Source organism: Aegilops tauschii, chromosome 5, assembly GCF_002575655.3.
Source record: "Aegilops tauschii subsp. strangulata cultivar AL8/78 chromosome 5, Aet v6.0, whole genome shotgun sequence".
Classification (NCBI taxonomy): Eukaryota; Viridiplantae; Streptophyta; class Magnoliopsida; order Poales; family Poaceae; genus Aegilops; species Aegilops tauschii.
The window spans coordinates 511164478-511187025 of NC_053039.3; the positions used below are offsets into that span (position 1 = coordinate 511164478).

At 46.1% G+C, this 22548-nt stretch overlaps 4 protein-coding genes and 2 long non-coding RNA genes across 6 annotated transcripts; 3 read left to right on the forward strand and 3 right to left on the reverse strand.

The window, feature by feature from the left end:
* Nucleotides 1–852: 852 nt before the first annotated feature.
* On the reverse strand, nt 853–2586 carry LOC123493903 (uncharacterized). Its single transcript, XR_006663321.2, has 3 exons — nt 1808–2586; nt 1531–1697; nt 853–1371 (listed from the first exon to the last, which is right to left on the reverse strand). It is a non-coding gene; the product is annotated as an uncharacterized lncRNA (long non-coding RNA).
* A 1261-nt stretch (nt 2587–3847) lies between these two features.
* On the reverse strand, nt 3848–7847 carry LOC120965353 (uncharacterized). The gene is made up of 6 exons (XR_006663322.1): nt 5862–7847; nt 5194–5388; nt 4750–4818; nt 4291–4349; nt 4064–4143; nt 3848–3953 (listed from the first exon to the last, which is right to left on the reverse strand). It is a non-coding gene; the product is annotated as an uncharacterized lncRNA (long non-coding RNA).
* Nucleotides 7848–8733: 886 nt separating this feature from the next.
* LOC109762498 (BTB/POZ and MATH domain-containing protein 3-like) lies at nt 8734–10291 on the forward strand. The gene has a single exon (XM_020321358.4). The coding sequence runs from the start codon at nt 9014–9016 to the stop codon at nt 10079–10081; it is 1068 nt and encodes a 355-aa protein (XP_020176947.1). The 5' UTR covers nt 8734–9013; the 3' UTR covers nt 10082–10291.
* A 1624-nt stretch (nt 10292–11915) lies between these two features.
* Nucleotides 11916–13137, forward strand: LOC109762484 (BTB/POZ and MATH domain-containing protein 1-like). The gene has a single exon (XM_020321342.2). The coding sequence runs from the start codon at nt 11916–11918 to the stop codon at nt 12993–12995; it is 1080 nt and encodes a 359-aa protein (XP_020176931.1). The 3' UTR covers nt 12996–13137.
* Nucleotides 13138–15732: 2595 nt separating this feature from the next.
* LOC109762489 (GDSL esterase/lipase At5g03610-like) lies at nt 15733–17082 on the reverse strand. The gene is made up of 3 exons (XM_073498710.1): nt 17031–17082; nt 16605–16874; nt 15733–16514 (listed from the first exon to the last, which is right to left on the reverse strand). The coding sequence occupies exons 1-3, from the start codon at nt 17080–17082 to the stop codon at nt 15733–15735; spliced, it is 1104 nt and encodes a 367-aa protein (XP_073354811.1).
* A 3909-nt stretch (nt 17083–20991) lies between these two features.
* Nucleotides 20992–22086, forward strand: LOC109762485 (BTB/POZ and MATH domain-containing protein 2-like). Its single transcript, XM_020321343.1, has one exon. It carries the CDS (start codon nt 20992–20994, stop codon nt 22084–22086), a length of 1095 nt encoding a protein of 364 aa, XP_020176932.1.
* The last annotated feature ends 462 nt before the right edge of the window (nt 22087–22548 follow it).

Here is a 22548-nt window from a genome sequence, read left to right on the forward strand (position 1 = left end):
TTTGTCATCGGTATGTTACTTGCCCGAGATTTGATCGTCGGTATCCCAATACCTAGTTCAATCTCGTTACCGGCAAGTCTCTTTACTCGTTCCGTAATACATCATCCCGCAACTAACTCATTAGTTGCATTGCTTGCAAGGCTTATAGTGATGTGCATTACCGAGAGGGCCCAGAGATACCTCTCCGACAATCGGAGTGACAAATCCTAATCTCGATCTATGCCAACCCAACAAGTACCTTCGGAGACACCTATAGAGCACCTTTATAATCACCCAGTTACGTTGTGACGTTTGGTAGCACACAAAGTGTTCCTCCGGTATTCGGGAGTTGCATAATCTCATAGTCATAGGAACATGTATAAGTCATGAAGAAAGCAATAGCTATATACTAAACGATCAAATGCTAAGCCAACGGAATGGGTCAAGTCAATCACATCATTCTCTAATGATGTGATCCCGTTAATCAAATGACAACTCATGTCTATGGCTAGGAAACTTAACCATCTTTGATTCAACGAGCTAGTCAAGTAGAGGCATACTAGTGACACTTAGTTTGTCTATATATTCACACATGTACTAAGTTTCCGGTTAATACAATTCTAGCATGAATAATAAACATTTATCATGATATAAGGAAATATAAATAACAACTTTATTATTGCCTCTAGGGCATATTTCCTTCAAATTTATCCAAAAGTGAGCAGATGTGCTAAGTCAAAGAAGAAGAACAGTACAAAGGATGAACATGGTTCCACACACACCCATGTGAATAGTAAATATAAGAAAAATACTATAAAAATATAAATTTCAGGGTATGATACTTAGTCGACCATTCTACTCACGTGTGAAGTTCCATGATGTATTGACACCCATAGTATCCTTAGTGAAGAAAATACAATTAGGACAATACTATTCGTCGAACAATGTTTCTTAATATAGCTTCGGATTTTTTTTCATTTTTGCCTAGATTACTATGGATGCGATTTCTTTGTGAAACTTCATACGTGAGTATACCGATTGACTATGTATATTACATAAAAATTTCAGATTTTTTTGATTTTTTTTCCAGTATTTGTTTTGAATTTACTATTCATAAGGGGTGCACGTGGAACCATGTTCACCAAATTCGCGTCCTACGAAGGCAGTCTATGTAGACATAACTCGACATCATCGATATAATAGTTCATAAAGTCAGATATAGGCCATATATGTTCTCCTTGTAGACACCACCAGTAAATACATTGTACATGACTTAGTTGCCTCATCCTGATCTATTCTCATACGGTATGGTAGACAAAAGATAGTACTCAGCGTACATAAGGACCTTGATCATCGTCGTGCCTTCCTGTTGCCTTTGACTTAACCAAATGCCTACAAAGAACCACATTAGTGGCTACATAAGCGAGTAGAATAATAGTACCAACAAATATAGCCAATGACCAATGTCTAAAGGTACTAATCGCAATCGCAATTCATTCTGGAGGTTACTTGATAATTAGCACGAACATGTGAGAAGAGGTGGCAGCTCACCTACGGCATGGAGCATAAAAAATATTAGGAGCTCTTCCTTTCCCGTAGTATGAACATGACATCGCTGCATTGCACCTTGATGCGTCACCACTTCCACCAGCCAATTAGCAGGAGCTATCGATTTGTATTTGCAACCACACATGCTGTTTAGGCAGCTTCAATAATATCTAAAAGAAAGACCATTATGTTGATTACAGCAGCAGCAAAGAGTACTATTTTGAATCAGATAACGAATCACTTGTATTCTATACCTAAGCCATAAATATGAACAACTTACCTATAAACTACACATCTTTCAGACACTCGGACCCATAGTGCTCCTTGGGGCAGTCCTATATCTCAAAAGATAATCATTCACCTGCATGGGCAAGTAAATAGGCTTCATTAACAAAATGTAGCATCCATCTTAAGTCCTAGACATAACAAAGATACCATTACTCCTACTTGCCTCATCAAGATCTGGGACTTTAGGAGCTATACCATAAGGTGCTTTTATTGCAATTAGAATCTGATTCATAAAGTTACAAATTGGAAAATAGTTGAGCTCAAGAAGCTGGAGAAAGATGGCACATTGTTGAGCACAAGAGGTTGTTCTCACTTGCATATTTGCACAGTTTAATTTATTGGAGTGCTCCTGTGTAATTTTTTAAAAGGAAAAAATGGGAAATAGTTTGCAATCAACGGTTTAAGGATAGATTATTTAGAAATGAGAATGTTTTCATCAAACAAACAAAGCATCATAAGGAAAATATGAGCCCATTCATAGTATACAACTACTGTGAGCTATCAAAATGCATGATTCTTCTGTGAGACATGCTTTATCCAACTAACTGTTAACAGCAGAAGAGGGGAACTCAGAGCATCTCCAGCCGTTGGCCCCCCAGGAGGGGCTAACAATCGCCCCCTGGGGGCGCACCGGCGCTAAACCGCGCGTTGGGGGCGTGATGCCCCCCAGTCGCAGCGCCCACATTTTTTTTAAAACTTAAATACGGCGCAAACACGGCTCAAATTTAACGCAAACATCGGCGAGTTCGTTCAAATTTAAACATATTTTACAAAAAAGAAAAAAAACTACTAGGGGCTGCTCCTCGCCGTCTCCATCGCCGCTCCTCGCTGTCTCCCTCGCCGCTCCTCGCCGCCCGCCGCCCGCCCTTGCAGTTCTACATGCCGAGGAGGCTGTAGAACCGCGTGTAGTCGTCGCCGCCGCCGCCGCCGCCGTCCCTGCTGCATCCCTCCCCTGGTTGGCGCGGTGGGTTGGACGGTCCGGGGGCGTCCTCGTCGTCATCGCTGTCGAGGATCACGACGGCGGTGGAGGATCTGTGCGTGTCTCCGGCACGCTGGTGGTCGGCTTATATAGGCGGAGGCGCCGCGTAGTACGCGTGGCAGGCGAGGGGACGCGCGTCGCCCGGCCTTCACTGCGCCGCCCGTGAGGCATCAATGGAGGCTGACCGGCGCGGCAGCGCGCGCAGCTTTGGCATTGATTCGCCGTGGGGAACGAGGCAATGAGGACGACGAAGCGGCGAGAAGAGAGTCGAGTCGCTGGCAAGGGGGGCCCGCGGCTCTTCGTGCCAAAAACGATTCGCCCGGCGCCCCCGAGCGCCGGGTTCGGGTTGGGTCCGCCGGCGCCAATTTCGGCCCGAGCCGGCGAAAACTGGGCCCTTGGGGGCGCGACTGGGCCGTTTTTTTGGCGCCGGCGGCCGAAAAATCGCCTGGGGGGCCTTGTTGGGGGCGCGGCTGGAGATGCTCTCATAGGAAGATTTAAGGCTAGGAACATGGTATTTTAGGTAACTTGTTTATACATGAGCTCATAGATCATCGTCCAAATGAACAGTATATTATTAGTATTCTTATTAGAAGTGAACCTACAGGATGCATCATCAATTACAGAGTCCCATTTTAATGTTTCAGCCTACTACTACTGGTATAATATGTCACAACACAGCCAATGCAATACTATTGAATAGGAAATATAACATTTCGTAGGCACTTCTGGCACGACTGTTGGAATGAATAATTTCAGTGCTCTCTCACCCAGTGAATGGTGGTAATACCTCAAATATATTGTTTGATCATAATATATATTCTTTATCAGGTTTTGAGTATCACAATGGGGTAATATCCTACCATGTAAAGTCAGAACGGCTGTAGTTATGTTGGCAAAATCATGAAATCAATTAATTCCGTTATTACTTAATTATACTTTGGAATGTTGCTGGTGTCATTACAAAGAAAATATGTTCATTAAGCATATGATAATAATAGACTTATTGATATTATTCGCATGGGATTAACCACAGCTTATAAGGTCTCAGTTAATTTAACCTGATGCCATTTGAATATTGTCCTCTGCAGCAGGCTCACTACTTATAGCACCCATATCAATGAGCTCAACCTGCTTGTTATTACCAAGGCTACTTTGGTATCTGCAAGAGATCTTTAGTTAGAGTTACCAGAACTAACAGGTAGAAGAAATGCCTAGAGATTATGTGGAGTATATCGGCAACTTATTTCACAAAACAAACTGTATACTTACGTCTTCCTCTCATATGTGAAGAAAAGATGTTATCGCAGTCCTTGGAAGAAGAACAATGGTACCAAATAAGCCAAGTGTTCCTAAAGAATAAACATAATTTGGATCATTTGATTAGTCCATGAAGTAGATTAGAAACATGAACGTCTCGCATGGTATAGAAAATATTGAAAATTCCAACCAGTTGATTCAACGTGTATGCATGATGGCGGCATTATTAGTGTCAATACCTGTCGTGTTCAAAACATTGCCCTAACAATATGATGCATACTAAACCTTCTGATGTGCCCTGCAACCATGAAGACAACACCACACCAAAAATTTATTAGAGGGGGTAATTCTCTTCTGCGGTTGCATGTCATTCCATATAAGTGTGCTTATTCAAGTTTACTTATCTTATCCGCCTTTGGAAAGGACAAATGAAAAGTTGCAATCAAAGTAGAAATATACAATGTTTGATAAAGGCTAAAAGATACAAAGGACAACCAAGTTAAACAGTGTGATTTGTGAACCAGAGTCAGCTAGAATTGTGAAACACGTACATGTTTGTGCTTTAAGGTCTTTTTTGTGGAACACTACACGACAATAATGTAGTAAGTAATGATTAGTAATACTTAGAAAGCTAGAGAAGGCAAGGTCAATAAATTTGCATGGAGACAGAACATCTATACCCTCAATAACAATCTCACCTTGGTCTCCTTTACGCCAAATAACTACGCAAGCGTCACCCCGTTTCTAGAACTTGGCAGTATGCAACACTGAAAAGTACACATAGAAGTTCAGTTAGCCACAACATCCGGCATAGAATGGATAACACTATCAAGAACCATAAACACAACACATACATACAACACAGCAAAACATACAACATTCAAAATTAGCTTGAGGTAGCCGCCTAACTATTGTGGTTTAGACCTCAAGATCGAAGTATAAGGCAGAACGAAAGGGCTATGAGTATTGAGGAAAGAACCAAGTACATTTTCTTTTAGAATACCCGCACAAATCTTGTTAAGAATGCTAAGGCATATCCAAGTCCAAATTTGCTTTTTGGTACCATCACTAAACAAATCTTGTTAAGAATGCTTATGGTGATGATCCAGATCGAACAGGGCCGAGAGGAGAATGAGGCATACCGGTTTCTTCTTGACGCCATGTAGCTTGCTTATGCGAACGGCAACACCACTGCCCGACGCCGACGACTTAGCCACCCCCTAGAAGCCACGGTGAAGCGCCCAAACATTGTGCCTCGCTAGGCGCCCATGGCAGACCACCTCAGGTTGTCCTCTTCCAGGAGGTGCATGAGTGCAAGGACGTCTCAATGCTCAGATCTAAATTGGAGAATCCATGAAATACATTAGTATTAGGACGCAGATTGTTGTTCTGTACTTTGTATCCCTATACAAACTTGCTCCTTAAAAGGGAAATTGATGATTGCCCAACATATCATAAAACAAATACCAGACCAAATCACATATGACCATACCAACTCATCTATCATTAAGGCCAGACAGGTAAACTTTTCAATGATTCTAAATTCTAGCCATGCATGAGCTATAAAAAAGAAGCAAGAAAGCAAAATAATTGTAGCTAATATATGTGTTATGTAAGCACCAGAACCTACAAACCCAGTGGTCGACATTAAACCTGGAGTCGTATACCAAAGCACCCTACAGCATCACGTGTGGCAAATTAATAATGTGATCAAACTGTATAATGTATCATCTTTTTTGTTTCAAAAAAATATGGGTGCATCAAGCATTGAGAGCTAATAAGCTTGGAGATGGAAACATGCAAGTTTTACCTTTGAAGGGGAGCAATCACTCGAGGCAGTCTAATCATACACAAATTCCTTTTCCTGTTTTTATCTTCCTCAACGTGCTTGGTCAAATTGTGTAGTTTATCTTTTATTAAGTCGCTTACACAAACTCTCAAATGTCATTCCCCATGAAGAAACCGCTAAGAACTTTCTTTGAGAGGTCTTCAACTCAGATAAATTTTCATCGTCTATTTAAATCATTGTATCATCTTGTAAGTAAACCAGAACAAAATGGTCGACTCAATGGCAGCATCACTCGATTTAGCATAGCCTTGAATGCAAATATTAGAGAAATAAGCCACAGATGGGGTATCAAATTCAGCAGAAATAGCACACATAGATTCTGCCATATAATATCAAACGCAAAAAGATTCCTGCAACAATGGAAGTGGATGGAACAGAAATAACATGGAAGGATATAATTCAGTGTGTATATGTTGTAGTATTTGTCAGATCCTAAGTAGCCTAGAACAAAAAAATTTGCGGAGGAGCCTAGAACAATTTTATAGCTGAGAGATCTTTAAAGAACTAACACGTCCATATAGTTGAGAAAATAAAAATCAAATATCAAGAATGCAAGTATATGGACTGAATACTTGCTCAAATTAATATATTCATTCAGACTTGTCACCGAAGTCCAGACACATGGCATGTCTCACCTAACCAATGACCAGTTCAGTTTTGTATCAGAAATGAGGTACAACTTATGACTCCTATTAGTCCATACATTTGAAAAGAAGAGCATTACTTTGCCACAAACCCCAAAAAACACAATCGATGATATGGTTGATTACCTGACCATCTCCTGCTGCCTGGAAAATAGGTTCCTGACCATGACACCGCTTGGAGCCTTTTGTTAATGTGACAAATTTTGTCAAGGACGAACAATCAACTCGGAGAGAAAACTAACATAACGACATGAAGATCAGAGACAGAAGACACATACATAAACATGTATATCTGTGAGCAAATTGATGACTGAGAGGAAGAGTACATAAATAGAAGACATACTTTTCCACTAAGTTGTGTTAAACTGTAAGACAATATATTAAGTGCCATGCATGAGAAAAAAAAAAGAAGCATAGGCAATGATAAACATAAATAACTCTTTGCTAAAATCATGGTATAGATGATGTTGAGTGGTTGAGGTGCTCATGGTCCAACTAAAAATGATGGTAGCCAAAATAGATTATAGAAAGAATATATGCGGCTACACATCAATTACATTTGATGTTGAGTTATTGAGGTGCTCACAACCCAACTATAAATGATTTTGTGAGCTGGGGCTTGGACCATCAATGTAGTTATTGTGACGTTGTCCACGGCACTGCCATGAAGTACCCGATCAATAAAATAAAAAGAACCAGTTACTTGGATTAGGAATTTAGGATAGAAACATGAGCACAAGAAGCAAAAATAGAACTTAATAAATATATGATTATAGTTTCAGAACCATCATCATCCCTATAAGTAGAAAAGGTCGGAGATGTCGCCTATGTATAGAAAGTTGGCAAGATAAAGGTTTCATGCCTAAATAAGCATCACCTAATCCTTGATATTTCTAAAAATTTGCATCTACATTAATTAAACATCACAGTAAAGCGGAGTTTGATGTATGGAAAATTGGAAATCATGTAAGAATCACTACTTCATAGCAGAAAGTGGTGGCATCACAGATTCAAAAAGAGCACATTTTCTTAGCCCAAATGAATCCATTGGTGAGATAGGAAGAAACCAGAGGTGCATTGCATCTAGAAGACAGTGCTAACAACCCAGTCACGCAGACGCAGCCGCTCTTCTTGACACATACTTCATCGATGCTAGTAGGCCCAACCGCTATAAAGACACTCATTAGCCCACCCTGACAATTTATCGAGCACTTACCATGCATTACTTCATGTTGAACTAGGAGGTGGCGCGTTAGTGGCAAGAACCGGGGTCGCAAGCTATGTGGTGGGCTGGCCAGAGATCTCGTCCAGCTCCACAATGATGGACACCTGCAAGGCAAGACCATGAGAGAGAGAGAGAGAGAGACTTACCCCCGGTTCCATGGACGAAGCGCGCGAGCCGGGATGAAAGGGGCACAAGAGAACACCACCAGTCTCACCCTTTCTCGATCACCGATGAAATCATGTCCTCGGAGCCGACCTTCTCGATGTCCGGCAAAGGCTGTGCCTCACAACCGTCGCGGCTGACCAAAACCGACATTTAGGTCGTGGTCTACCATCCAGTTGAGAAGCCGCTGAATGACCAGTCCAGGGGAGGAGACGGGGGTGGCAGCGAGAAGGTGACGGGGTGGGCAGGGGTGGCGGTGAGATGGAGGGAGACGGGGCGAGCGAGGGTGGCGGCGTGAGAGTGAAGGGGAGGGGCACGACGGGTATAGTGGCTAGGGTTTCACCCAATCGGGCGCTCTCTCCACCGTACGCGCAGTCCAGCCATCCACGGGACGCCACACAAGCGCCCTAGTGTGAAATCTCGGAACAACCCTCGGCGGCCACTAAAAATTACGGCGCGGTGGCATGACCCCCGCGCTAATGTATAGCAGCACCGGCCACACCCACACTTAGTGTCAATGACAGTAGCGGCCCACAGACTAAAGACCCCACCTGTCAGATATAAATTCAAAAGTAAGAAATAAGAAGTACTATCCATTGGTTGTCACATCGAAGTTGATCCGACGGCCAGGATTGCTCCATCCAAAAACCGGAGGGCCAGAACTCGTTTGGACAGACAATCCGACGACTCAGGGCGAATGCAGTCTCGGCCGTCCGGTCTCCTTCCTGAGCCGATCTCGGCCGTCCGTTTATCTCACAGCATCTGGTAAAAACCAGGAAGAAAACCTAACTCGCCAGTCCTCTCTCTCCCTTCGACTGCTCCCGCCGCCACCCTTTTCCCTCCCGATCCCCTCCGCTGCCGCTGCCACGAGCTCCCGCCGTCAAGATCCACCTCCTCCATTCCCCGCCCCGGGCTCTGCCTCCCACCCCCCCTAGCGCCACCACCTCCAATCCCTAGCGCCGGCGGCGGCCGTTCTTCCGGCGACATCACTGGACAGCGGCGAGAATGAATAGACAGATAGAGGTAACAAATTGATCATTCCTCTGGCCAAACTTCCATCTTACTCCAAGCCCACCTCCAGAATGGCAGAGCAATGCAAGATTTCTGCTGCCATGGTATCTGAGGAAAGGTCATTTGCGCGGTCATATGTGCTCAAGGTAGATGGATACTCCAGAGCCAAGGCGTTTCTCGAGACCGGCAAGTGCCTTACCTCTGACCCTTTCAGTGTTGGAGGGCACGACTGGACCGTGTTATGTTACCCAAACGGTGACAATAGGAATCATGCCTATTACATATCCATTTTTCTACGTCTTGAATCTGCTGATGCTGGAGATGTGAAGGCGAAATTCACGCTCAGTCTACTTGACAAGAATGGACAACCGGTGCCTTCATACAGCCGTGCCTCCCCTGTGCTAACCTTCTCAAAGAAAGATTCATGCTTGGGCTACCCTGACTTCTTCAACAAGGCTGATCTGGAGCGATCGGCACATCTAAGAGACGACTGTATCACCATCAGGTGCGATGTCACCGTCATCCATGGGGAAGAAACAAGGATTCCTCCAAGCGACCTGCACCAGCACTTCGGTGACCTCCTCGAGAATAAGGACGCAGCAGACCTAATCTTTCAAGTCGGTGCACAGAGTTTCTCAGCCCACAGGTGTGTCCTCGCTGCTCGGTCATCCGTCTTCAAGGCGGAGCTCCTTGGCACTATGAAGGAGAGTTCTGCAGCTAATCCTATTGAAATCTATGACGTGGAAGCTGATGTTTTCAAGTCCTTGCTTCACTTCATATACACTGACTCCGTTCCTCCAGTGCTTGATGTGGGGATGGCCAGCCATCTACTCGTGGCTGCTGACAGGTACAACATCGGCAGGCTGAAGCTGATATGCGAGGAGAAATTGTGCACTCACATCGATTCCAACATGGTGGCCACCAGTTTAGCTTTAGCAGAGCAGCATGGTTTCCATCGTCTCAAAGAGGCTTGTTTGCAATTCCTTGCTTCTCCTTCCAATTTCAAAGCTATGATGGCAAGCGACGGTTTTGAGCATCTGACATCCAGCTGCCCACATGTTCTCAAGGAGCTTGTAGCTAGAATCCTTCCGGCTGAATGGGGGGTGGCAAAGGACGTTGTCATGACAATGTGGAAGTAGTGCCTAGAGACCAATTTATTATCATATATATGTCATCCGTGTTTAGTACTTATGGTTATGCTACTAATCTGTTTATGCATGAATGTTGTGGAACAAAAATGCTGCTATCGATCACTTTTTTCTTGCTAGAAAGAGAGTCTTGTTTTAATGGTTATGCAACTTCTCCATGTATGGTTGGATGGATCGGGGAGAGTAGTATCATTCATTCAATATATATTATGTTCAGGCGAGTAGAATGGTACTTATCAATCATTGAATGGAAAGGAATTTGTGTCCTTTCTGCAGCAGGTAAGATACTTGATGTAGCTGCTATCTACATAAATCGGATAAATTAGTTTCTTAGAATAATTGTTCCTCTTGTGCTTCAGATTCTTGAAGCTTTGAATAATGGAGAGATTCCATCAACGGGGTCTCTTGTTGAAATTTTCAAAAAGTCTATTCTTGAACGCTGTTTAAAGGTGTATAAGGATAAACTGGAGGGCTTAGGTCCACCTGTATTGGTAGAGAAACTGCAGCAAATTCATGAGGTGGCAAATGTTCAGTACTTAATAAGCCTCCAGCAAATAGAATCAGTCACCTCTGGTATTGTCCTTAACACTCCATTAGCAGCACTCATGTCTACTTTTGCACTGAAAAACTGAATGTGAAGTATAGATGCTGTCTATGTGGACCTTGGTATCTTTTTTTCTTTCAAAAAGGGGATTACCCCGGCCTTTGCATCACAGGATGCGCAGAGCAAATGTGGACCTTGGTATCTTGTGTTGTAATTCAGTTTAAAGCACTAAGCAAAAAAACAAAAACATCTGCATGCAATCCTCAAGCATTGTGACAGGGCTTTGGTTATTATTCCCTCTGAATATTGCTCGTCATGCAGCTGTGAACTTGTCATGCTGTTGAGGGTTTTTTGGATTCAGTTTTCGGAAAGTCGGTTTTAAAGAGGTTGTAGGGGAAAACAGGACTCTAGTTTTCTGATGAGCAAAACTGCTGTAGTTTGTTGTCTGCTAATCTTTATCTTTACCTAATAATAAAGGTTTTATTGCTCCTGCCCGTTCACCCGTCGCAGTCATTTTGTAAATAGGCCCTCCTATTTTTCATAAATTGCACCCGCAGTCCCTCTTTAAGTGAAATCTGAAAAAACTTTTGATTTTACAAAAGACCCCTGGATTTATTAGAATTCAACCTGATCCTAGACGGCGGGCCTCCCCGACCTTTGATCCCCTCGCTTCAACGGCGCCGGCCCCCGTCCTTAACATTGACAGCCCGATTCCGGCCAACTCCGGCACCTTCCCCGGTCTGCCACTCATGGGAACGGATCACTTCGCCGCCCCTACTGATTCGCCCTGCAGCGGGCCTTCCCCGCCGCCCCGGCGAGCCCCTTGGCCACCGAGGAGACGAGTTGCGCCGCCCGTGGAGCACCTCTCCTAATTCCTCTCTTCCCTCTCCGGCATCGGCCGTGGGAGTAGGAGCACGCCGCCCTGCCGCGCGCCGTCGGCCATGGATGCGGCCTAGAGCTACTGCCGCCCCTGCCCTGCCGTGCGCCGACGGCCATGGACCAGCCGCGCGAGTAGGAGCACGCCACGGCGGCCGCGCATGAATGCGGTCGAGAACTGCTGCCGCCCCTGAACTGCAGCCGCGACGCGCCGCACCTGCCGTGCGCCCCTGTCCTGGGCATGAGTAGAGTTGAAGAATAAATATAAAGCAAAAGAAAGCCGAACCGATTACTCGAGTAGTGTTTCGCGCGCGTGCATACGTTGTGTTCCGGATGTTGTGCACGTGCTTGTGAATTGTGATCTCTATCGGCATGCCTAAGCTGGTCTTCCATCTTGCTCCGAGAATGGCAGAGCATTACAAGATCTCTGTTGCCATGGTAGCTGAACCAGAGGAAAGGCCATATGCGCGATCATACGTGCTCAAGGTAGATGGATACTCAAGAACCAAGGCGCTACTCAAGAACGGCGAGTACCTAACCTCTGAACCTTTCAGTGTTGGAGGCCACGACTGGGTCGTGACCTATTACCCAAACGGCAGCAAGATTCGTCCTGATGACATATCTATTTTTCTACGTCTTCACCCCGCCGGTGCCAAAGATGTGAAGGCGAAATTCACGTTCAGTCTACTTGATGAGAACGGAGAACCGGTGCCTTCATACACCCGTGCCCACGACGATATACATACATTCTCAAGGAAAGCTCCAAATTGGGGCTACCATAACCTAATGAAGAAGGCTAAGTTGGAAAGATCGGAGCATCTGAGAAATGATTGTCTCACCATCGGATGCCATGTCACCGTCGTGAAGGAGATCCTCGACGAAGAAGAAACAAGAGCATCTCCAAACGACTTGCACCGGCAACTCGGTGATCTCCTCGAGAGCAAAGATGCAGCAGACCTGACATTTCAAGTAGGCGGAGAGATATTCCTCGCTCATAGGTGTGTCCTAGCCACTCGGTCATCTGTCTTCAAGGCGGAGCTCCTCGACCGCATGGTGGAGAGTTCTGGTAGTCTCATTGAAATTCAAGACATGGAACCTGATGTGTTCGAGGCCTTGCTCCATTTCATATACACTGGCAAAGTTTCTCCTATGATTGATGTGGTGATGGCCAGCCATCTACTCGTAGCGGCTGATAGGTACAACATTAGCAGGCTGAAGCAGATACGCGAGGAGAAATTGTGTTCTCATATTGATTCAGACGTGGTGGCAACCAGTTTGGCTATAGCTGAGCAGCATGGTTTCCATCGTCTCAAAGAAGCCTGTCTACGGTTCCTTGCTTCTCCATCCAATTTGGAGGCCATGATGGCAAGCAATGGTTATCGACATCTCAAGTCTAGCTGTCCATCTGTTCTCAAGGAGCTCATAGCTAGAATACTCCCGACTAAATGGAACTTGGAAAAGGATATTATCATGACAATTTACTAGTAATCCGTCTGCTTCCATTATCGTGTATTGTCATAAAAAAAATAGTACTAATGGTTATGATACTTTTCCATGTATGGTTGCATCATTACATGTATTGTTTCAAAGCAAAAGTGTTAGCATCATTCACTCAATCTAATATATGTTTATGCGGGTATAATAGTAATCGTGTTTCTCTTACGAGAGAAAAGAGAGTATTATTTTATTATTCGTTGTTTGCCCATCCACCTTGATTTGTGTATTACTTTGATTATTGATAAGTTACTTCATGGGTACATACTACATTGTTACGTTCAGCTGGATGTAGAATTAGGGTCATTCATGTCCCAACGCTCGCATAAATGGAAGCTTCATTACCCACTGCTTTTGGACCAACTAAGAATATATGCAACTATGTTATTACGAATCAGATAAAATTGGTAAAATAAAAGGAAGAACAGAAAAATATATGTCATGACTGATTGCCAAACACAATATAAGCCAAATCGACTCCCTTGTAACATCAAGGCCGAGCCTACCAAGAGATTGTCCACACACAATCGTAACTGCGCAACAATGGGGTATAGACAAGGCTGGTCCTCGAGTGACACTTGAAATGAGGAACATGAGTTGCATCATCTTCGTCGCATTCTAGTAATGATGCCAAGTGACTGCAGATGCCGACCGCAAGAAGACATCTAAGCGACCACCAAAAGGGACTTATGGAAGGGCATGGATCGCTGGCCAAACGCGACGTGCTCGATGCGACACGTACATGTGGAGACAACTTGCTGCTATTGCTATGTACCAAAGTAACTGGACCGCCACAATGCTCAGCCACAGAAGAATCCTTGTGGGATAGCCGCCCACACCCCGGACGCACCGCACCACACAGATTGGTTGCTCAACGCCTAGCATCCCCACCGCCTCCACCTCACATTAGTCAGGAATTACAAATAGCAACCCTAATAACCGGGACGCTAAGGAATTGGGCGTCATACCGGTTTTTCTCTTCGGATTCGCCGCGATTACTTTCTTACCAAAAGGGGCTTGTTGAAGCAGTGGGTAATGAAGCTTCCATTTATTACAAATTGCCCGCCACACGCGACATGCCCGATGCGGCACGTACATGCAGAGAAAACCTGCTAGCATTGCCACATACGAGTGAACTGCAAAAAAAACACCTTATTGACGCATAGGTTTGCAGAAAACACTGGTTTACGAATTTGTGCCAGAAACCACTGATTCTTGGCCTAATTTTTTTTACATAAAACACTGGTCGGTCTTTTTAGGCATTTTAACCATGATTATGACATATGGGTCCCGCAAAAGCTGATGTGGCATAACTGTTGGTCCTTGGTATTTTTGCATAGGCACCCTTGGAGAAAAAAAATGGAAAACGCAATCAGCTCCTGCTTATGCGCAGTCGCGTTCGCATCGGGCGGGCGTTGGCTGGGTCAGCGCAAGGCTGCTGCTGGTTGCGCGCCGCCGCACGGCTCCGCTGCTGCTTGTTTCTACTCCGCTGCTGCTACTTGCGCGTGCATGGCTGCTGCTGCTTCCGCGTCGCCGCCACTGCTCCCGTGTCGACGCGCAGCTGCTGCTGCTTGCGCACCGCCGCACGGCTCCGCTGCTGCTGCTACTTGTTGCTGCTTCCGCGTCGCCGCGCTGCCGCCGCTGCTCCCGTGTCGACGCCCCGCCGCCGCTGCTTCCGTGACACCGCGCCGTTGATGCTTGCTTCGCTGCTCCTGCTGCTTGTGCACCGCCGCGTCAGTGCTGCTGCTTCCGGGCTGCCACGTTGTTGCTGCTTGCTCCGTTGCTGCCGCTCGCGCGCCGTCGTGCCGCTGCTTGCTCCGGTGCTCCGCGTCGTTGCTCACGCCCGTGCTGCGCCGCCGCTTCTACTTGCTCCGGTGCAGGCCCTGGATCCCGACGACCACAAGGGAGAGGACTTGCGGCAGCGGTTGGACCTCACCGACGTCGAGGGTGCACCTCCTCTTCTCTCTGGACGGAGGTGGGGAGGGAGAGTTGTTTTTGGGAGGGAGGTCTTTTTTGGAAAAAGAACAGTCATCAAATGACAGGCCCACATGTCATAACTGTCATTAAAACGGTCTAATTCATCAATCAGTGTTTTCTGCAAAAGATTAGGTAAAAAATCAGTGGTTTCTGGCACAAATTCGTAAACCAATGCTTTCTGCAAACCTATGCGTCAATGTTGTGGTTTTTTGCAATTCACTCGCCACATACCGAAGTATAACCGAACCGCCACGATCTTCAACCACTCATAATCCTTACGGTATAGCCGCCCCACACTCTGGATGCGCCGCACCACACAGATTGGTTGCCCAGCGCCTGGCATGCCCATACCTCCACCACATATTAGCCAAGAAAGTCAAATAACAACCCTAATCACCGAAACGCTAAGGAATTTGGTATCATACCGATTTTTCTCTCTTTCGGAACTTGATTATATTTGTTCAGAAATAAAGCAGGTTGCACATAGTTTCCAGTGGCGCACAAACCAACCTAGCTAGCAAATTGCTGGTTCTTTGTTGTAAAATTTGCCTATAACAAAACCACTTGATATTCGGTTTCAGAACACAACACAACAATTCAAATATTCAAAACTATAGTAGAAACAACTGCAGAATACATCTATCTAGAATAAGATATGATAATAGGTTCCATATCAGATTTTTGCCTATCAGCGCTAAGATAATAGTTCAAGGTGAAGCACAGGGTATACATGCACACGCGGATGCATCATCTACTTAACGAGGCCTAGGAACTTTCTGATGGGGAAGTCGAGCGGGCCCATGACGGCCTGCCACCCGACCATGGTCGGGTTCATCTCGTCCCAAAAGAAGAACACGTGGGGTTCGTCGCACACGTCGTAGAGCGGATCCAACGTCTCCGGGTCTACCTGCCCGCAGTACCCCTTGGGGTCCGTGCTCTCGCAACACGGCACCAGCTTCTCCCTGAATAGATTGGCGGTGTCACCGCTCCCGTCGTCCCGGAGGACCGTGCTGAAGGCAGCGTTCAGGTCGACCACCAGCACGTCCTCCATGTCGGCCAGCTTGTTGGCAAGGTGGTGGTTGTGGAGCATGGCGGCCAGGTTGCGCCGCTCGTTGCAGCGGGTGTGGTTGTACGCCCTGGTCTCCGACGGGGCGCACCCGAAAGGGAAGAGGTTGTTGACGAGCACCTTCTGCACGCCGATGTCCTTTAGGCGCCGCACGTTCGCCGCGATCTCCGACGCCACATTCTTGGCGAAATCCTCCACCTCCGCGAAGCTTTTGGTGTCGGAGGGGAGGCGGGCGTAGTCGTTGCCGGAGACGGCGACCAGCGCGACGGATTTCGACGCGAGGAGCTCTTGGTCGATGTCTCCGTCCTTGACGAGCTTGTGGAAGGTGTGGATCTGCCTGGCGAGCGTGTGGGTGTGCGGCACGTCATACACGCCGGAGCCGCCGGCGGCGAAGTTCAAGCCGGCCGGACCGACCTTGCGCGCGAGGCTGTGCGCCGGAGGGGATTTCATCTGCCCTAACATGGAGGCTGCAACATACGTAGTAAAACAGAGTCACACGTGGAGATGATAACACGGCAAAGGAGAGATGGAGAATTGGAGATTGAGGAAGGACGCACCGATGAAGTCGGACTCAACCAAGCTGTTGGAGAAGCGGCCGTTGGCCCTGTATGGAGGGCGCCACTGGCGATTGAGCTCGGATAATGGGGTCATCTTGACGAGGTTGCCGTTGTCGGCGAAGGAGTCGCCGAAGACGTAGAAGCTGTACCCGTTGTAGCCGTCAGAGTGATGGTGTTGGTGCCCGTCGTCGCCGCTGTGCCCGTTATGGCCGTGGTGGCGCCCCTTCCCGAGCCCCTCTGGCTGCGGCCGGGACGACTCCACGGGAGAAACTGCACGCGGGCAGATCGATCAATTTAGGCGGCAAAACGAAACATGAACAGCGACCAATTACGACGTGTAGAAATTAAGAAAAAAGTGTGTGCTGACGAACAATCTAATCTGGCGAGCTGATAAGCATCTAGTCAGGGCAGGACGCGCGCACGAACCATTGAGATGGAGAAGTAGGATGAGGGCGCAGGCGATCGTCGGGAGATTCATCCCGCTCGATCGGCTGAACTGGCCGGCGTGATGCGTACGTACGTGGTGCTGTGGGGGACGAGCGAGCGGAGATCTATGGGTGGAGAGGATCAGAGGATCAGGCGAGTTTTAGATAGGGACAGGGAAAAATCCTAGACCCATGCGGTGGTACGTCGTCGTGATGCGGTGCGATCACAACAAACTGATCGATCATTTGCAACTTGTTAGGTCAACTCCAACATGCAGCTCGTCCGTTCGCGTTTGTTTGGGTCCATGTGAATAAAAAACACGGGCCAACATGACGACGCAAATAGACGGATGTCTATTTTTTTTCCCGCCTCAATCCATTTTGGCCAAAGTTTGGGCCGAGTTTACGTTCACGCTGATACGTCGGACGCCCACAGACGCCCTCCCCCCTGGCCTGTGCATCTATGGCACACCAACGTCATTCCCTAGGTGACTATGTACTGGCCTTCCTCCGGGCCAGCATGTGCTCTAGTGCCTTGGAGGTGCTCGCGTACTACAGGCTAAATATTTTCATACCTGTGGCTGTCCATTCCACCGGGATGCAAAGAAAGCATCAGCGGGTGGTCTCTCCAGCCAACTTACCTGATGGCCGCAACTTATTCGATGAAACACCCACCCCGACGCCGGCCAGTCCGAAGTACTACAATGAGGGGTAGCCAAGGGTATGATGACGATGAGACTCAAGACGCCCACAGCCAAGACAACGACCAATACAATGATGACCAAGATGATGGCGAAGAGGGCGTCGACTTCGACGGGGAGCCATTGTTGTTTGAGGAAGAGCTTGTGGAACAGGGCCGGTCACAAAAGAGAATGAAAAGCATGAGGACGAGAGCATACACGAAGACGGAAGACAAGTTGATTTGCGAAGCTTGGGTGTTAGTTGGACAATATCCCAAAACCGGTGCCGAACAAAAAGGAACAACATTTTTGAAGAGGATCGGCGATTACTTCCATCAACACAAGAAGTTTGAGCCCTACAAATTTGAGAGACCGGCGTGTCAATACAAAAGAGGTGGGGCTTCATCCAATTGGAGTGCAAGAAGTTTTGTGGCTCCCATGAGAATGTTGTCGGCCAGCCCATGAGTGGCATTGGATCAAACATTACCTTTGTTCTGAGCATATATCGTCCTCCTATGCATATGAATGTATCTTGTTGGTTATATCTCTATATGTAGGCGTTTCAAGCCTTGGATACCTTCAAGGTCCAAAATGGGGCAAGCCTCACCTTGAGCCATTGCTGGAGGAAAATCAAGGATTGTCCCAAGTTCAAGGAGCAATATATGGCCCAAAAAAGAGGTGGGGGCCTTCATCGTTTGACGGCCTAAGTGAAAGTGAGAAGAGGCAGAGGGGGAAGACCAATTCCAAGGTGGATGCAAAGTGTGATGTTTCGACAATCACCTTGCAAGAAACTTTAAAGGGGTTCATGACCCAAAAGGAAGAGAGTAAGCGCTAAGAGAAAGGGGAGCAAATGAAGACCTACTTTGACATACAAAAGAAGAAGCTCGAGATCGATGAGGCCAATTTCCGGACAAGAGCCAAGGAGGTGGAGCTCGCGCTAATCTCCAAGGAAGTGGAGATCAAGGCGGCCGACACAAGCAAGATGACCCCAAAAAAGGAAGGATTGGTTTGAGGGGAAGCAAATTTCATCCAAGACAGAGATTAAGCGTGATCTTTTATTTGTTTGAACTAGGGTCGAGATGCACGAACTATGGCTGTGACGATCTTCTAGTGCAATGTTGTGTGCCGGGCATATGATACTATGCAGAAATGCTAGATTTATTTGATATCTACTTGCCATGTTTGATTACGAAAACATGTTTGTTGGAAATAAACGGCTGAGACAGACCAAATGGCTCGATCGGTTGGGTGCACTGCCCAACGTGTACTATACCCCGAAACTGGCACCGGTCTATCTCCCTCCTCTCTCCAGCCCATAGCGCGACCCCAAAAACTGAACTGCGTCACGGCTAACACGCGACGTATCTAACGATGTTGTCCACATATACGCACAGTGGACCCGGATGCAGGTGGTTCCTATTTGTCAGGCGCTACGTAAAAAAAGTGTCAACCTCCCGTACACGCTAGCTCGGGCGAGCCGGCCCTCGCTCAGCTTCTAGGGAGCGTTGTGTCTGTTTTACTGGTTTTCAGAAGGTTTTTATTATTTATTATTTTAAAACATGAATTTTTAATTCTTTAAAAGGCGAACATTTAAAAAAATATTTAATTAAAACTGGCTGAATATTTTTTAAATTCTGAATACTTTCGGAAATGTTAAATGCAAGCATTTTTAAGGAACATTTTGTAAATGTTGAGTAGACATGTACGGAGAGTATATTAATTTTTCGATGGTAAACGCTGGGTAGCCAAGTGTCGATGATAAAGCTAGGTATTGAAGAGCTAAAGGAGTGTACAAGTTATGGTGCCTATGGTAAACACTGGGTAGCCAAGTGTCGATGATAAAGCTGGGTATTGAAGAGCCAAAGGATTGTACAAATTATGGTGCCTATGGTAAACACTGGATAGCCAAGTGTCGATGATAAAGCTGGGTATTGAAGAGCTAAATGAGTGTACAAGTTATGGTGCCTACGTAAACACTGGGTAGCCAAGTGCCGAGAGTATACTAATCTCTCTTTTTTGAGCTTTTGCCTGTACTTCTTGCATTGAAAAAAATGAACGTGTATGTGCATCTCGGGACCTTGTGTTGCAATTCAGTTTTTTTTTGTGCAGGGGTGTTGCATTTCAGTTTAAAACACTAAGCTAAATATAAATAAAATCTGAGCGTAATCCTCAAGCATTGACAATCAATATCTTTGTAACAGCCAGTTGCCGCAGTGGCAACCGCCGGACGTGAGCAGAGGATACAAAGTTTCTTGTAACCAATGACCCGTCACAAGTTTAGCTAACAGAAGGTTCAGTCCCTCTGAATATTGCTGGTAGTGGAGCTCAGCAGCTATGTGCTTGTTATGCTGTCGAGGGTTTCTCCGGTTTCAGTTTCAGAAAAATCGATGTCGAAGGGGGTTGTAGAGGAAACCAGGTTTTTGTAGTTTCCAGTTAAGCATGATTGTTGTACTTATTTTATTTCTGCTAAATATTTGATGTGTTTGCGGTATGAAAAAGTTGTTGCCGTCGAGCATAGTGAAAACATTCTACAAAATCGCTATACAATTTGTAATTATATGCTTGTGGTGCGGATGATGATTTGTTCAGGTCGTTACGTTCAGCTGGACTGTAGTACTGCCAGTGCCATTGGTGTTCCAACGCTCCCCTTGCCTGTTCTGCCCGCCCAAAATTTCAAGATGCTTCTGAATTATATGACCTTTTCCCCTAACACTGAAGGTCGTAACAATCCATTAAATTGTCTGTGTTATCCGTTCGAGTAATTTGCAAAGGAGGCAGTTTCTGGGCGTCCGAGCACCAAGCTGACGAGTAGGTTCTTTGTTGCAGATTTTGCTCACAACAGAGTTGCTGGATATATTATCCGTTGTCTCCACGTTTTCAGAAAAGAACCGGAGATAGTAGTAGTTGCATGTGCATTCAAGCATTTTCATCTGCCGTTGCAATGCATGCACTCTCTGTACACACTGTTGATTTTCATCAACAATTCAACCCCTCGGCACAAACAAAACTTTTCGTCTGCCAGTGCTCTATCGTGGCCCCCTTTCGCCTCCCACCAATGGCACAGCGCTGCAATTCAATTAATGGCGTCTCCTCGTGAAGGTAAACGATCTAGATCGAGGAGCGAACAGGCCACTGTTTTGTTTGACTGAATGTGAAACGAATTGATTTAACTTCCCAAGTGCTCCTCCATATATAGATAGATGATGCAGCAGGATCTCACTTTACCTCACCAGTCTTCTTCCATACTACTAGTACTACTCCAAGTCCAAGCAAATCTCCAGGATGGCAGAGCATTGCAAGATCTCTGCTGCCATTGTAGCTGGATCTGACGAAAGGTCGTGTGTGCTCAAGGTAGATGGATACTCCAGAGCCAAGGCGCTACTCAAGAACGGCAAGTTCGTCAGTTCTCCCCCTTTCAGTGTTGGAGGCCACGGGTGGGTCGTGAGATATTTCCCAAACGGTACCGATAAGATTTACGCCTATCACATATCTGTTTATCTACGTCTTGAATCTGCCGATGCTAAAGATGTCAAGGCGAAATTCACGTTCAGTGTACTTGACAAGAACGGTGAACCGGTGCCTTCATACAGCCGTACCCACCCTGTACATACCTTCTCAACGAAAGGTTCAGACTGGGGTTACCATGACTTTGTGAAGAGGGCTGATTTGGAGGCATCGGCGCATCTGAGAGACGATTGTTTGACCATTAGGTGCTATGTCACCGTGACCAAGGAGATCAACGGGGAAGAAGAAACAAGGGTTCCTCCAGGAGATCTGCACAAGCATCTCGGCGACCTCCTGAAGAACAAGGATGCAGCAGACCTAACCTTTCAAGTCGGCGGACAGACATTCTCTGCTCACAGGTGTGTCCTCGCTGCTCGCTCATCCGTCTTCAAGGCGGAGCTCCTTGGCGCCATGGAGGAGAGTTCCGGTAGCCTGATTGAAATTTGGGACATGGAACCTGATGTGTTCGAGTCCTTGCTCCACTTCATATACACCGACTCTGTCCCTGTCCTTGAGATGGCTAGCAACAAAGGCGGAACTGATATGGTTATGGCTACCCATCTTCTTGTAGCGGCTGACAGGTACAACATCGGCAGGCTGAAGCTTATATGCGAGGAGAAATTGTGTACTCACATTGATTCCAACATGGTGGCCACAAGTTTGGCTTTAGCAGAGCAGCACGGTTTCCATGATCTCAAAGGTGCTTGTTTGCAATTCCTTTCTTGTCCTTCCAATGTCAAGGCTATGATGGCAAGTGACGGTTATGAGCATTTGAAATCTAGCTGCCCATCTGTTCTCAAGGAGTTGATAGCTAGAATCCTGCCGCCTGAATGGGACGTGGCAAAGGATATTGTCATGACAATGTGGAAGTAATGCCTATAGATCAATTATTATCATATATGTCATCCAAGTTTAGTACTCATGGTTATGCTACTTCTATATGTGTATGGTTGCTTGAATGTTTGGAACAAAAATGCAAGCAACCACTTTTTCTTTCCTTGCTTAGGAAAGAATCTTGTTTCAATCGTTGTGCTACTTCTCCATGTATGGCTGTATGGATGTTTCAGAACAAAGAATCTTAGTATCATTCATTCAATCTATATGTTGAGGCAAGTAGAATGGTACATTTCCCCGCAAAAAAAGAAGAAGCAGAAGAATGGTACATTGGTACTTATCAATTATTGAATGGATTGGAATGTGTTCCTTTATGCAACAGGTAGTAGTTTCTATTGACATAAATCTGATAAATTAGTTTCTTAGAAAAAATTGGTCCTCTTATGCATTAGATACTTGAAGTTTTGAATAAAGTCAACAGGATCTATTGTTGAAATTTTC

Excerpts from the sequence above, each read along its gene's own strand:
- LOC109762498 (XM_020321358.4), top strand. The coding sequence starts at position 9,014 with ATGGCAGAGCAATGCAAGATTTCTGCTGCCATGGTATCTGAGGAAAGG.
- LOC109762484 (XM_020321342.2), top strand. The coding sequence starts at position 11,916 with ATGGCAGAGCATTACAAGATCTCTGTTGCCATGGTAGCTGAACCAGAG.
- LOC109762485 (XM_020321343.1), top strand. The coding sequence starts at position 20,992 with ATGGCAGAGCATTGCAAGATCTCTGCTGCCATTGTAGCTGGATCTGAC.
- LOC109762489 (XM_073498710.1), bottom strand. The coding sequence starts at position 17,082 with ATGAATCTCCCGACGATCGCCTGCGCCCTCATCCTACTTCTCCATCTC. Across the intron at positions 16,875-17,030 it reads CCTACTTCTCCATCTCAATG|TTTCTCCCGTGGAGTCGTCC; the intron begins GTTCGTGCGCGC and ends GCCCGCGTGCAG. Across the intron at positions 16,515-16,604 it reads GGTTGAGTCCGACTTCATCG|CCTCCATGTTAGGGCAGATG; the intron begins GTGCGTCCTTCC and ends CGTATGTTGCAG.